This window comes from Alosa alosa, chromosome 1 (assembly GCF_017589495.1).
Source record: "Alosa alosa isolate M-15738 ecotype Scorff River chromosome 1, AALO_Geno_1.1, whole genome shotgun sequence".
In the NCBI taxonomy this organism is placed as follows: Eukaryota; Metazoa; Chordata; class Actinopteri; order Clupeiformes; family Clupeidae; genus Alosa; species Alosa alosa.
In genome coordinates, this window is record NC_063189.1 from 33,723,631 (window position 1) to 33,737,779 (window position 14,149).

Sequence of the window (14,149 nt, forward strand, 5' to 3'; positions counted from 1 at the left end):
TCCAAATGATGTCTGTCTATCATCGTTGCACTTTCGGAGAAAACCAGAATGTTTAATTTGTCCTCATGCTTTTCTACGGCTGCAAACGGGATTCACTCGCAGTTAACCAAATATTTCTTTATTAGGGCAGGGCAGGCATATTTCTGGCTATTAAATTATTTCTAAACCAGTCTGCTAAAGTCTGTAGTGAAGTCTGTGTAGGGTTTTCCAGGCTCCATTTCTTTTTACGAGACACCCTGCTCACTTGAGCCATCTACCGGTTGTTTGGGTTGTTGCAGCGTCTCACTGGAAAAATACAAATGAAAGTCGCGTGATATCGCGAGTGAAGCTGGCCAAGTCGAAGCACTGCCCACTGTATTCTTATCCAGTTCACTTTGCAGCTCTGACACACAGATATGAAAAAAAATGGTGTAAAAAAGACATTTAGACCAGGAGTCAATTTGTAGTGTCACAAAGTTTGATAAATAATCTAGTGCCGTTTATACTGAGTACATGCAATACCTGTAATCTTATGATTATACTTCTGATCTTCTGAAAATAATAAAACATGTTCAAAATTCTATTCAGCATAATGTAAGCATTAAAACCTACCTGTGCTTTCTTGCTTCAATCTGTCAACTTTTGCCCCACTGGCTATCAGTCTTTCTTCCAACTCTTTAACTTGTGCTTCAGGAACAACATTCAAGAGAGTGAGTCATATACACATCAGATCTAACATATACACTATCAGATCTGTGTACATGAGACCATACTTGGTGTGTGGGGAGTGTGTGGTGGGATCATCCCAGCTCTGGCCAGAACTCTTACCTTCACTCTTCTGTTTCAGACGCTCCATCTCTGCCTCTTTGTCCCTCTGTATCCTGTCCAGTTTCACTTGACCATGAAAAACAAAACATGTCTTATAAAGTACAACCCCAAATCAGAAATGGTTGGGACGTTGTGTAAAAGCTTCCATATCTCAGACAATAAAGTAGATACAAGCTTAACATTTTGCACAGAAGTTGCTGGGTATAATAACATTATTGACTTAAAGTTTGAAGCAAATTCAAGATGGTCAGGCGGGAATTTTTTCTAAAACCTGTTGATTTGGCACAGAATGACCCACATATATACATGCATTACCTGTAATCTGCTGCTTGTGTGCCTCCACTTCTCCCTTATTCTTATCCAGTTCACTTTGCAGCTCTGACACACAGATATGGGTAGGTGTAAAAAAGACATTTAGACCAGGAGTCAATTTGTCAATCTGCTGCTTGTGTCACAAAGTTTGATAAATAATCTAGTGCCGTTTATACTGAGTACATGCAATACCTGTAATCGTCTTTTTCAGAGTCTCCACCTCCTCACTCTGTGTCTTCAGTAGGCCTGGCAAATAAGACATAAGGTCATTTTGTATGTATTTGTCCATGTAGCCAATATTAACCAGGAAGGCCCAGGAAGCTTCAGTACATCTGAGTCCAAGACTACAAAGGCCAGGGCATATCCTCATGTCTTCAGTCTGTTGTTCCACTCATTTCGCCTCTCTGTCACTAATGGGCTCCAGTGTGGTACAGTAACGGCTCGTGTCCATTATCGCGTCAAAGCCCACCGCGCCGCACATAGCCCATTGATTTCCTATGGAGAGCGGCAAGGCGTGGTCTACGCTTCCGCAATGCACCTCAAGGCGGCGCGGCCATTAGAACAGAGGCAGCGCGTTAAGAAGTTGGGCTCTGCTGAACTTTATGCAAATGAGAGCGGTTAATGCGATGCGGTTAGCCAATGAAAGTACATCTTCGGTAAACAAGTTCTGTCCTTTGCTCTAGTCTTCTGGTCCGGAACAATAGCCTGCCAGAAATATTTGTTCCCCCTGATAAGTGTTGGCGACTTGAACCAAGACAGAAGGTGCTTTGGAGGAACATGTCAGTGATATTTGTGAGTGTTTCAATAAAATATGTTAACAGTAGTAGGCTACCTCCACTTTAGTAGCCTACGTTAGCTGGCATTGTGTAATTAGATAAATTAAAACGTTACACCATACACTTTAGCCTATACACGCCCACAAGCGGTGACGGGAGAGAGGGCTAGGTGTCTGCAAGCGTCTACGCGCCGCAATAATGGACACGAGCCGTAAGGAAAGGTACTGCAATAGAAATGATCTTTCAGCAATTCATACTCACTCTCTGTCTCCAATTTGTCCTGTTTTCTGTACTCTGAAAAAAAAGATTAAAGACCATTTTGATTAGGTTCTTTACAAATGCTCATAATGTAATTACATTATTATCTATAGCACATATGTGGAGGTTGCGTTTTGTAAGACAGCTCAACATCCCAAAATAGTATCATAAAACATCTCAATATGTACTATAATACTGTATTACACATTCAAAATCAGTTCTGATTTAAGGGCTTAGACCAGGGGTGGGCAAACTTTTTGGCTCAAGGGCCACATTGGGGTTTGAAAATTGGCCGGCGGGCTGCACAACCCACCCCCATCCCCCCCAATGCCACACACACACAAAAATACATTTTTTATAGCCTATCATTCAGCATCAAAAGTATTTGTTTTAAAATATTAATTGCTTTAAAATACTGCTAATTTTATGCTGTTTAACAAATTGTGCACTGTTGCTTTAAGAATATTTCAAGTTTCTCAATGATCTTCTGTCCGCTCACAGTTTATAAATGGTCAGTAGTGGGAACTACTGTTGATCTTCATGATTTCCTTTTAAAAGTTTTTTTATAAGAAGAAGATATCAATTATCAACAACGACAAGCCAGCTGGAACCTGCCGCTCTCTTTCCCTCTTGTGAGCGCAGACGCGTCCCCAAACGGAGTAGCATAATGTTCACGTTAGATCTGCTGCAAAGGAGATAACTAAGAGTAGGCATATCATCTCTATTTATGATGCTTTGACATTGACATTGTAAACGCTATCTAAGGAGTGAAAAGCAGTTTGCAGTAAAGCTAACCAACGTCGTCTCTATTGCAGGAAAAAAACAGCGAGCAACCTGAGAACCAAATTAAATGCTCGGCGGGTCGAAAGTGTTTGCCAGGCCGGATGTGGCCCACGGGCCGCAGTTTGCCCACCCCTGGCTTAGACGATACAAGCACTCAAAATCACACATTGTGGATTACCTGCTTCTGCTTCCTTTAAGTCTTTACATTTTATAAAGCCTACAAAAAAACAGTCCTCTTTTAGTGTAAGCATATATGAGCACAAAACATAACATGTTGACAGTAAAACAGCAATGTGCAAATGATATGGACATGGTTTGACGTGATCAGCAAGTTGCAGAGGACTGTATGATGTAAATTAATTAAACCCACTGCATGGTACCAATGAACACTGGATCCTGACACTACTACTACTATTACATTTACTACTACAAATACCATTAGAACTTTATTTCGTTGTCTTTGTACTTGTACTCTGCACAATGACAATAAAGTTGAATTGAATCTAATCTAATTAGCCTACTATTACCTGTATATATATTTTACTTACATTATTTGTAACATTTGAGTTGAACATGGACACAATTATTAGTGCCACATTACTGAAATGATCCATACCTTTTCTATACAACACAAATACCGTAGCAGAGGACAGTAGCAACAGAACAAGAAAACTAATGAAGACTTCTTTCCAAGGTCCTGCACACAGGATAAGAAAATCAGAGTTTTAAACAGAGTTTTAGTGTTAAATTAAAATAGAAACCTAAACTGTAAAATGACATAACTCATTGCTCTATTAAATGACACCCACACAAAATATTATAACATGTTCAAAATCCTAGTCAGCATTTAAGTAAAAGTATAAGTATATATACTCTTTTGATCCCGTGAGGGAAATTTGGTCTCTGCATTTATCCCAATCCCAATCTCACACAGTGAGGTAAAGCACACTAATCCCGGCGCAGTGAGCTGCCTGCATCAACAGCGGCGCTTGGGGAGCAGTGAGGGGTTAGGTGCCTTGCTCAAGGGCACTTCAGCCGTGCCTACTGGTCGGGATTTGAACCAGCAACCCTCCGGTTACAGGTCCATTATTAAAACTAGATGTACCACATAGCGGTACAAAATATGACCGCCGCTCAGTCCTGTACATCCGTTCCGCGAAAATAAATCACACTTCAATTTGTCTCCATATTTTACTCCATCACCCACTCTTGAAACTTTTGTGTATGCTTAAGTGTGTGTGTGCGGCTGCACAGAAAGTAGCCTACTGGTGCTGAAAAGGTGAATAGATTGTAGAATAGCCAAAGAAGATGTAGCATTGTTATGAAACCTTTAAAATCTCTAAACAATCACAAGTAGGGCAGTTCATCACAGTTCATCCATTGCAACTGGATTGATGAAAGGTCACTTACACCTGTAGGCTACATTGTATTTGGGAAAAGCAAAAGGTATCAGCAGAATGTTATTTATTTATTTATTTATAAACAAAAACATCTCTGTCAGTTCCATGCCGTTTTCAACAGCTATCAAAAACAAAGGTCATTTTTGGATGGATGGATTTTTTGTGAATGTTTCTTCTTCTACATAAGATTTTAGTCATCTTTAGTTCATGTAATACTTTATTGTCAATGCACAAATTAAGTAACAGTAGTCTGAAACGTTATTGTTAATGCACAAATTAAGTAACAGTAGTCTGAAACGAAATGCTGTTTTACATCTAACCAGTGGTGCAAATAACTGACATGTCCAAATGGGCCTTGATGAAATGCGTCGCTAGACTGTTAGCTTCCCTACAGGTAGGCTTATAAGGTAGTTATTGTTAATGCACAAATTAAGTAACAGTAGTCTGAAACGAAATGCTGTTTTACATCTAACCAGTGGTGCAAATAACTGACATGTCCAAATGGGCCTTGATGAAATGCGTCGCTAGACTGTTAGCTTCCCTACAGGTAGGCTTATAAGGTAGGCCTATTTACAACATAAATTGTCAATAGACTATGCTGGCGACACAAATAAAATCTCCTTTGGAAACTAATGGCTTACGCCTTACAGTATCAAGCGGACTTATTGATATTATAAGATTAATGTACCTGCAGTAAAAACCAAGCATGTCCGATAAACATCCTCAGATTTATTTCGGCTTCAAGAAGAAATGGGAATTACATTTCATGTGAACATCGTCCTATCCTTATTAGACGTTCTCTGCGGTAAACTGCAGTCCTTGTAAGCGTCCATTGTTTTCCCAACCCACTTTTAACTTCCAACAAAATTACGTCTCACTGCAACGATGCGCCATCTGGTGGACAAACAACTACTTATCGCCAATACTGGAAATGCAGCCATGATGATGATGATGATGATGAATATTTATTTTGGCTTTCTTTTAATCTTACTGAATTTGTAATTATGTATCGGCCGTTCTAATACCGATAGTATGTGGGTGCCTGTGTGTGTGTGCATGTGTATATGTGTGCACCGCCATCTACAGGCCAATGAGTGTACAGTCACTAAATGTACACATAACTTGTGTCGCGTAATTTTTTTTAGACCCCCCCATGGATGAAATTCTACGAAACATGGCATACCCCCAGAGAATGCCAGGTCAATCATACACATACAATTTGGTGCAGTTCTGAACATCTTAACTGAAGATAGGGGCGATTTTTACCGGGGTGCAAATCCCAAATGAGTGATTATGGGCCAGGTTGATGTGGGCCCTTGAGACCAACATACCATAAAAGATTCTTCATCCTCAGTGCCACGGTTCAGGTAGTTATTTAGGAAAAACTGCTTTTTTTGCGGTTCGGGGGGCCCAGCACGGAGGGGGAGTGGCCCCCGGGGACGAAACAAATTTTTTCCAAGTCTAGTGGGGCTATATACCCCCAAATATATACCCCGGTGGTTCGGTGTCCCGGGTATCGTTGACCAAAAATTCAGGAAGTAGATGAGGGGGAACTTTGACAATCCCTATATGACCGCTTCGCTAGCGGCGGTCATAATAATATAAGCATTAAAACTTAACTGTGCTTTCGCCTTCTTGCTTCAATCTTTCAACTTTTGCCCCACTGGCTATCAGTCTTTCTTTCAACTCTTTAACTTGTGCTTCAGGTATCAAATTTAAGAGTGAGTCATTAACTGCCATATATGTACACCATCAGATCTGTGTACATGAGACCATACTTGGTGTGTGGGGAGTGTGTGTTGGGATCATCCCAGCTCTGGCCAGAACTCTTACCTTCACTCTTCTGTTTCAGACGCTCCATCTCTGCCTCTTTGTCCCTCAGTATCCTCTCCAGTTCCACTTGACCATGAAAAACAAAACATGTTTTATAAAGTACCACCCCAAATCAGAAAAAGTTGGGACATTGTGTAAAAATGCAAAAAAAACAGAATGTGATAATCTGCAAATATCATGGCAAATACATGCTTTTTTTAATTTGATGCCAGCAACACATTTAAAAAAAAGTTGAGACAGGGGCAACAAGATGCTGGAAAAGTTGTGTAATGATAACTATGCTGTAAATACAGCACTTATAACAGTGCAGTACACAACACATAACACATTATTGATGAATCACAATAACAAAGTTACGCAAAAGTGTTTAACTCTATGTCTGCTCCATTCGATGTAAGCAATGTATTTAGGCAGGGAAGCATTTTATCTCCCTTTCTTTTTAATATTTACATGGATGATTTATCAAAGCTGCTAAACAACTGTGCAACAGGCTGTATGGTTGGGAACACCATTACACCTGATGTACACAGATGATCTGGTGATTTTATTTCCATATACTGTAGTGCTGGCCCTTAACAGTTACTAAGGGTCTGCTCTCAATATGGCTCAGACTTTGACAATAAATACAATTCAAAGAAGAGTAATGTTATGATTGCTAGAATCAGGGAGGACAATAAATGGTTTGCTGTCTCTCTGTCTGGTACTGTCCTTAAAGTGTGTGACAAAGTCAAGTACTTATGGCACTATATAACTGATCACCTATCCGATGATAGGGACAACCACAGACAGTACTGTATGATGTATGCACAAGCTAATATGCTGAATCACAAATTTAGTATGTGTTCATTGTCTGTGATGACCACCCTTTTTAAAGCTTTTTGCACCCAAATGTATACTGCCCACTTGTAGCGGCGCTATAAAAAAAACCAGTATGCAGAAACATGAGGCTGCTGCTTAAAGTGCCACGATGGAGCAGTGCAAGCCAAATGTTTGTTAGTGTTGGTGTATCCACCTACCCTGCTGTACTCAGGAATCTCATGTACAGGTGTAGACTAACTGAGTCACCCAACAGCATAACTGCAACACTAGTGAACCCTGCAATGAGTGTGGTCAGGTTCACCTCGAGACTGTAGTTTATATGCTAATATCTCAACATGTTTTTTGTTCACCTGTGGGATTCTGACTGTTTGTATTCATTTTTATTGTATGTGTTTTGTCTTGTATTTTCCTGTCTTTTGCTATGTTTTGTATTGTGCTATGGACCGTTTTTTGTGTTGTGACGGGCCACTAGGTACACTTGTTTGTTTGTCTACTTGTTTTCAGGTGTCAGGAAGCTAACGAGCTGATGAGCTGCACCTGTGTGCAGGTGTCCAGATAAAAGGGCTGCTTCCTCTCCTTGGGAGGGCCATTCTTACTCATTCTTATTGATTGATTGCTTGATTGATTGTATACATCTATACCTGCAAAGGTAGTACATAATCCACAAGTTTCTGCGGGATGCTGCTGTAAAGAAGAAATTGAGTAAAACTTCCAGTGAGGCAGCGGAAGTAGTATACCTATGGTGTTTTGTATGCTAGCTAGTGAAGTAGTATACCTGTGGTATTTTGTATGCTAGCTAGTGAAGTAGTATACCTGTGGTATTTTGTATGCTAGCTAGTGAAGTAGTATACCTGTGGTATTTTGTATGCTAGCTAGTGAAGTAGTATACCTGTGGTATTTTGTATGCTAGCTAGTGAAGTAGTATACCTGTGGTATTTTGTGTGCTAGTTAGTGAAGAGGTTAGTGAAGAGGATTATTTAGTGTGTAAAGTCGTGTCGTAAGAAAAATTGAGTGCAAGCAGACAGAGGCAGGTTTGAATACTGAGAACATGGTGAAACATTTATTGGTTAACAATGGTGTTAGAACTACGAGCTCGGAGGCCAGCATATGAGCTCGGAGGCCAGCATAGCTCACCGCTTATGGCGGTGGCCAACTGAACCTCCAGAGCAGTGTCTTCCCTCTGCATTTAAAGCGTAGCCCACCTTCTTTGATTGTGTCTAGAGGAAAGGACTCATCATCAAATGATTAATTGTCGTCATGTGTCCTCATGTGGTTACAATGGGTCATGTGAGCATTTGATTGACAAAGGTCACAAGAGCAGTTTGGTTGACAAAAGGTTTGGCATGATCAAAGGCTGGGGTGATGCTTAAAATGACTGTTAAAGTACATACACTCTGGAATTTCTCACTACAGTCGCAAACCTTTATGAGAGATGATGTTATGAAGCTGCTGTTTGTGGTTGTACAAATAACTGGACTAAAATAATTCAGTGGCTCTTTTTTACATGAGCCTCAAACTAAATCAGAGTGTTCCTGCCGACAATGGTACAGTTTCCATCGCCTTCCAAAAGACGACGAATAAAAAAGAATATGTCTGAAGAACTTACATTTTAAAAAGCCTCCCAAACACGTCCCATTCATTATACTGAGAAGCAGAAATTGCACCCAATTTTAATGCAAGAACTCATGGGATGGAGGAAACCTGTGGATACCTGTGTCAACCCCAGAGATGTATGGTAAGATCCTGCTCTCTTTTCTCTCCTCTTCAGGCAGACCTACAGAGCACGCAACCCACTTGGAACCAGAGGAAGAGTGAACCAGCCAGGAAGTCACACTCACAAGTCCATGATCATCTGGGAAAAACATCACAGACAGAGACAAGTTGAATTATTTAAACTGTTGGCCAATCCTGAAGGTCACCACATGTCTGTATTGTGCAGCATAAAGCATATTAGTTTGCAGGTGAAAGTTGCATTTCAGTACATCACTGCACTCACCTGTTGCACTGTGATGGTTCTGACTGGGGATTTCTGTGACTCCATTGTTTCTCCAGGTAAGATTAGGCTGCGGAGCCCAACCATCTGACACACAGGTAATGTTCACCTGCCCACTGCCTCCATAAGTGACTGAAAGGACCGGTGGGGAACCCATCACTGATGGGGGAGGGTAGAGGAGACCGGAAGGAAGATCCATTTATCTCCAAAAATACAATTTCAAGAGAATGGAAGTTTGTTTTTGCATCACCAATAATAACTTGCAGTGAATTATTATTGACAGAGCAACTAGAATATTAATAACTAATGCAGTACTTTGATTAATTGTTTTTCTCACCTTTAACAATGAGGTGAACACTGGCCTGCTCATACCACGTATCCCCAGCAACAAAACACACAAACTCTCCACTGTCTGCCAGTGAGACGTTCTCCAGTTTCAGGGACACGTTCCCCTTCTCCAGCTGTCCTATCAGGGACACCCTGCCCTTGTACTGAGGGTCAGCAGGCTGTTCCTGGACCTGTCGGTTCTCATAAAGCAGAACTGGAGTTTTGTACTTATCAGGCCGGTGCCAGCGCACCTGTAGTGATGCAGTAAATGCAGGAGAGACTGAACAGGGCAGGATGATCGAGGATCCAATCCAGACAGAGAGTGGACCATTGGGAGCAGACACGGTGAATGTGTCATGAGCTGAAGATGGAAAGAAAGAGTCAGAGAGGGCAACCCATGTTTCCCCACATACTGTAGTCTTCATATACTGATATATTTTATACTGTAGCATTAACATATGGTTACATATGTACAGTAATATATGGTTCAATAATCAGCAATGACACTGGAAACAAATGACAATCTACAAAATCTAAATAACAAAAATGTTTAATATCAAGAGGACTATATTAATTGCTCTCATCCAACCAAATTTAGACAAATCACACAGAACCACATACTATTAATATTATTTGCTGGTATACTGTAGTAGCCAACATGAAACCTTGGGAATGATCTGTCCATTTGCCTAAGGTTGTGTATTGGAATAATATTCATGACAAGAATTCTCACAAGAAACTCTGTTTGTTGTCTATCAGGATTTTGGACATAGGATCTCATTTCCAAGTAAGCAAGTGTGATTATCAGTGGAGACCGTTTTCAACACGTTTCATCCAGTCCTTCTATTTTGCAAAGTTCGCAAGTGCTAGGCTAGCGCAAGTCAACAGTATGTGTTAGCCTGCCACTAAAAACAGTCTTACCCACTCCACAGTACACCCGAGGCAAATAAATTATAACACCAGACTATCCATGTAAATGCCTGTGTTGATAGTTTTATTTCTAACATTATTCTATCCTTGCATTTCAACGATCGCATTACATTTTGAGGGACTAGTTTCTTCCCGACAAACACGGGACGTCCCCCGGACCTTATGTGGACATTCACGACGTCCCCGATTGGTCCCGAAGACCATGTTCTCTAGTGGATGCTCCGGTGATGTTATTGACGTCCGGAGCAAGTTATCTGTTGGTTATTGCACGACGTCCGGTGCAGGACTTTCTGGGGACGTCACCGTCAGGTCCCTCGGATGACATTTGCATTTGGTCATTTCAAAGATGTCCTAAGGACCCGACAATAACGTTATACCGGGGACATCAAGGGGACGTTTGTTTATTCACACATGGCAGCGGAGTGGAGAGTGCTCTGGCTACAGCCTGCAGGACGGAGACATCACATCCACGTGCGACTTCACGTTACACGTCATTACGTAGCAACATTGAGGTCAGCTAGAATAAACTACACAGCATTCGGAAGAAATGCACCTTTGGTGGCCACCGATGAAAGTAAGTAACATTTTTGGCTGTGTATGTAGCTGATAAAGTTTTCAATAACTGAATAAAACTGAATGAAAAGTTGTCATAATGGTAACGTATAACGTAACATTCTGTAATTTTCCTCTGGAGATATAAAGTATCTATCTATCTAACGTCTCTAGCAGTAGCTGCATTAGCCTACCGTAGTCTACATATCATACAGTTTATGAACCATGCTAGGTTCACTGCAGATGTGAATTATGTAGCACATACATTTTGAGTTTAACGTTAATGTATAACGTTACAAACTAGGGAATGGATTTTGTCAAATTCATGTTAGCTGATGTGATGCTTGGTGTAACGTTAGCAAAGTCTCTGTTCTTAGCTTCTAGCTTACAATGCACATTTCTTCAGATAACTGTCATTAGGCCTACGTGATGCATGTAACATGCTCTAAATAACTTCGGTAAAGTTAGACAGAAATTGGCAGATTCGCAAGATTCGCAACAGACATTTAGGCCCTTACTAGCAACATACTACACCAGCTAATTATGGAAAAACGGACTTACCCTATTCATAATATAGTTTTTATGGGGATTCAATAGCTTCACTGTTATTGAGCCTACTGCTTCCAAAATCACAACACACATCTAGGGCCTCCCAAGCAACATACTACAGCAGCTAATTATGGAAAAACGGACTCACCATATTTATAATATATTTTTAATGGGGGAAAAATTCAATAGCTTCACTGTCATTGAGCCTAGTGCTTCCATAATTAGCTGCTGTAGTATGTTGCTTGGGAGGCCCTAGATGTGTGTTGTGATTTTGGAAGCACTAGGCTCAATGACAGTGAAGCTATTTAATTTTTCCTCCATAAAAACTATATTATAAATAGGGTGAGTCCGTTTTTCCATAATTAGGTGGTGTAGTATGTTGCTAGTGAGGGCCTAGATGTCTGTTGTGATTTTGGAAGCACTAGGCTCAATGACAGTGAAGCTATTGAATTTTACCCCCATTAAAAATATATTATAAATAGGGCGAGTCCATTTTCCCACAATTAGCTGCTATAGTGCTTTTTGGCACGTGTAGTGTGTTGCTACGGAAGAAGTAGCTGTGTGTTATGATTTTGAAAGCACTAGGCTCAATAACAGTGAAGCTATTTAAATGCATCTTTGTATCCACTTTCGTTTTTGCACTTTGTAGATGGTCCCTAGATGCTTGGCTGACAGCCGAATGCTCACAGGGATGTGTTTTATTTATCCATGTATGTACACGGTATTTTCGAAAGAAAACCGGGTTGTAGCTTGTTGTCTACCTTACTACGGTTAGATAGAGCTCTCTATTAGGGGTTTGCACGGCGTGTCATCAGATCTGGACATCGCCATATTGGAGATACTCGCCTCATTAAAAAGCATTAGGCACTGAGGTAAATCCCTAATATCGTCAAGGAAAATGGTTAATTATTGCCGTGTTTTAGGTTGTACCAATAGGTTAGACTGAGAAAAACATCTGGTGTAGGTATCGACTTCCAAAAGTAATTAAAAAAAACAGGGAGAAAGGAAAATAATGCCAGAAGTTATCAGAGGAAGGGGGGCGCTTGTGGTTGAACTTGGTACTTCGTCTCCCTCACCCAACTCATATGGATCTGCGCTGCCAATAATCCGTAATTTCTCGAAATATTGCGCCTTTTCTTGTGGTCCAAGTCCTGCCCTATATGCATCTTAGACGCATTTTGATGAGCTTTTCTGTTGTTTAGACACGGCTACAATCACGTAAGATATCCAAAGTGCATAATACTCCATTGTACTTCATTCACTGAGTATCGCCAGTATGGCCGAGTGTGCTGGGTTACCATAGTTACCGGCCAGAACGTGACGTCGGTGCAAACCCCTAATTGTGCAATGAAAACATTTCTCCTATGATTTATTGAACCGCAAAACGCGAATCTTCGAATCTGCCAATTTCTGTCTAACTTTACCGAAGTCTCTAGATAGGCAGTGGTTTATTTAACCTAGTCACGTACTTATTATGTGTTTTATTTTCTGTCCCACACACACGGCCGAATTGGGGCTGGACCGAGGACTTTTGGAGCTGAATACGATGCAATGAAACTAGATAAATGTTAAAAAACAGACCACGTAGCATTTGTTTAGGGTTGCCTAGCAACAGAAGTGACTACTGAAATTGTAAAGCAAAATGATCTAGCTCTACATTGCAGAAGAATTAAGGATACTGCTTCTTCATGACTTGTTAAATGTCATTGTAATTTATTTGACGATGCTCGCTGGCTTTAAAAGTAAATCACGATAGCTGTCCCCTCGATGTCACAGCAGCTCCTTGTGGAAACAGCAAAGAAGAGTGCACATATCCGATGAGATTTCTGACGAGGAGCAAGATCTCTGCCTTACCAGAGCCTTACTGTTTATGAATAAAAAATGATATGGAATAGAAACATCTGGAATCTATTTATTTCAGCTTAAAGTTGGCTACAAAGAGCATTCATAGCCTAGAGAAAACGATACATTTTTCTTTATCTGCAATGTTCCAGGAAGATAGGCTTACATAGGCTATTTTTTGGCTGTCCCTGTTTGATCACAGGTCCAAGAAAACGCCTTAGAGTGGATATAACGTCAATGCATTCTAGTTATATTTCATGTAGGCCTACTTTATTTCATGTTGAGTTTTGCTTCCCAGCATGCATTGCAATTCATTTACACATTTTAGGCTATGATCATTTTTTTTTTTTTTTTTTGAAACAATATGGTTTGAACAATTTAGCTTAGGGCTAGCCTAGGCCTACCTACTCTGATGCTGTTTTGAACAATATGCCACGATATATGCCCATTAGAAAGTCGTATTTATTAAGAAAGACACTGTAGATGTGAAAGTAGCACATCCTAGCCCAGTATAAAGGTCCATGTCTACTTACCACTAGTGTCATGCATAAGGAGGACGTGATTTCATACATGACTGGTCGACGAGGAAACATAAGGTAAGTGTAATTGATTGTGTAATTGTCAGGCAAATCATAAATGCGCGTTCATGTTCCGACAACCTCTCTCCTAGCAGCGATGAAGCCTACAGGATGTAATACCGCGAAATCACGTTTCATGTTTTTTTTTTTTTTAACATTGCGGAAATATAAACGTTGCGGTGACCATCACAGGACGTCCCCTTAAAGTTTCGGGGACGTCTTTTAGACCTCCCGAACACAGGTCCGCGGGACGTCAAGGGAACCCTACACAATGTCGAGGAGGTGACGTTCGCCAGGGGACCTTTAGGGGACGTCGCCAGGACTTTATTTTATTTACTGGGTTAGCAGCGGCGGAATTATACTTGCTCCGGTTAGTAGTACTGCGCCGAA

At 40.8% G+C, this 14,149-nt stretch overlaps 1 protein-coding gene across 1 annotated transcript in view; it reads right to left on the reverse strand.

The window, feature by feature from the left end:
* The window catches only part of LOC125308033 (E3 ubiquitin-protein ligase TRIM17-like), a 40,198-nt gene that overhangs the window by 8,118 nt on the left and 17,931 nt on the right, over positions 1-14,149 (reverse strand). Inside the window, exons 3-13 of the mRNA XM_048264251.1 lie at positions 9,319-9,669; positions 8,985-9,140; positions 8,700-8,840; positions 6,170-6,235; positions 3,553-3,633; positions 3,115-3,153; positions 2,157-2,189; positions 1,312-1,365; positions 1,123-1,185; positions 808-873; positions 592-666 (exon numbers count right to left, since the gene is read on the reverse strand). Coding sequence (XP_048120208.1) covers positions 592-666; positions 808-873; positions 1,123-1,185; positions 1,312-1,365; positions 2,157-2,189; positions 3,115-3,153; positions 3,553-3,633; positions 6,170-6,235; positions 8,700-8,840; positions 8,985-9,140; positions 9,319-9,669 — 1,125 coding nt within the window. The remainder of the gene's footprint in view (positions 1-591; positions 667-807; positions 874-1,122; positions 1,186-1,311; positions 1,366-2,156; positions 2,190-3,114; positions 3,154-3,552; positions 3,634-6,169; positions 6,236-8,699; positions 8,841-8,984; positions 9,141-9,318; positions 9,670-14,149) is intronic.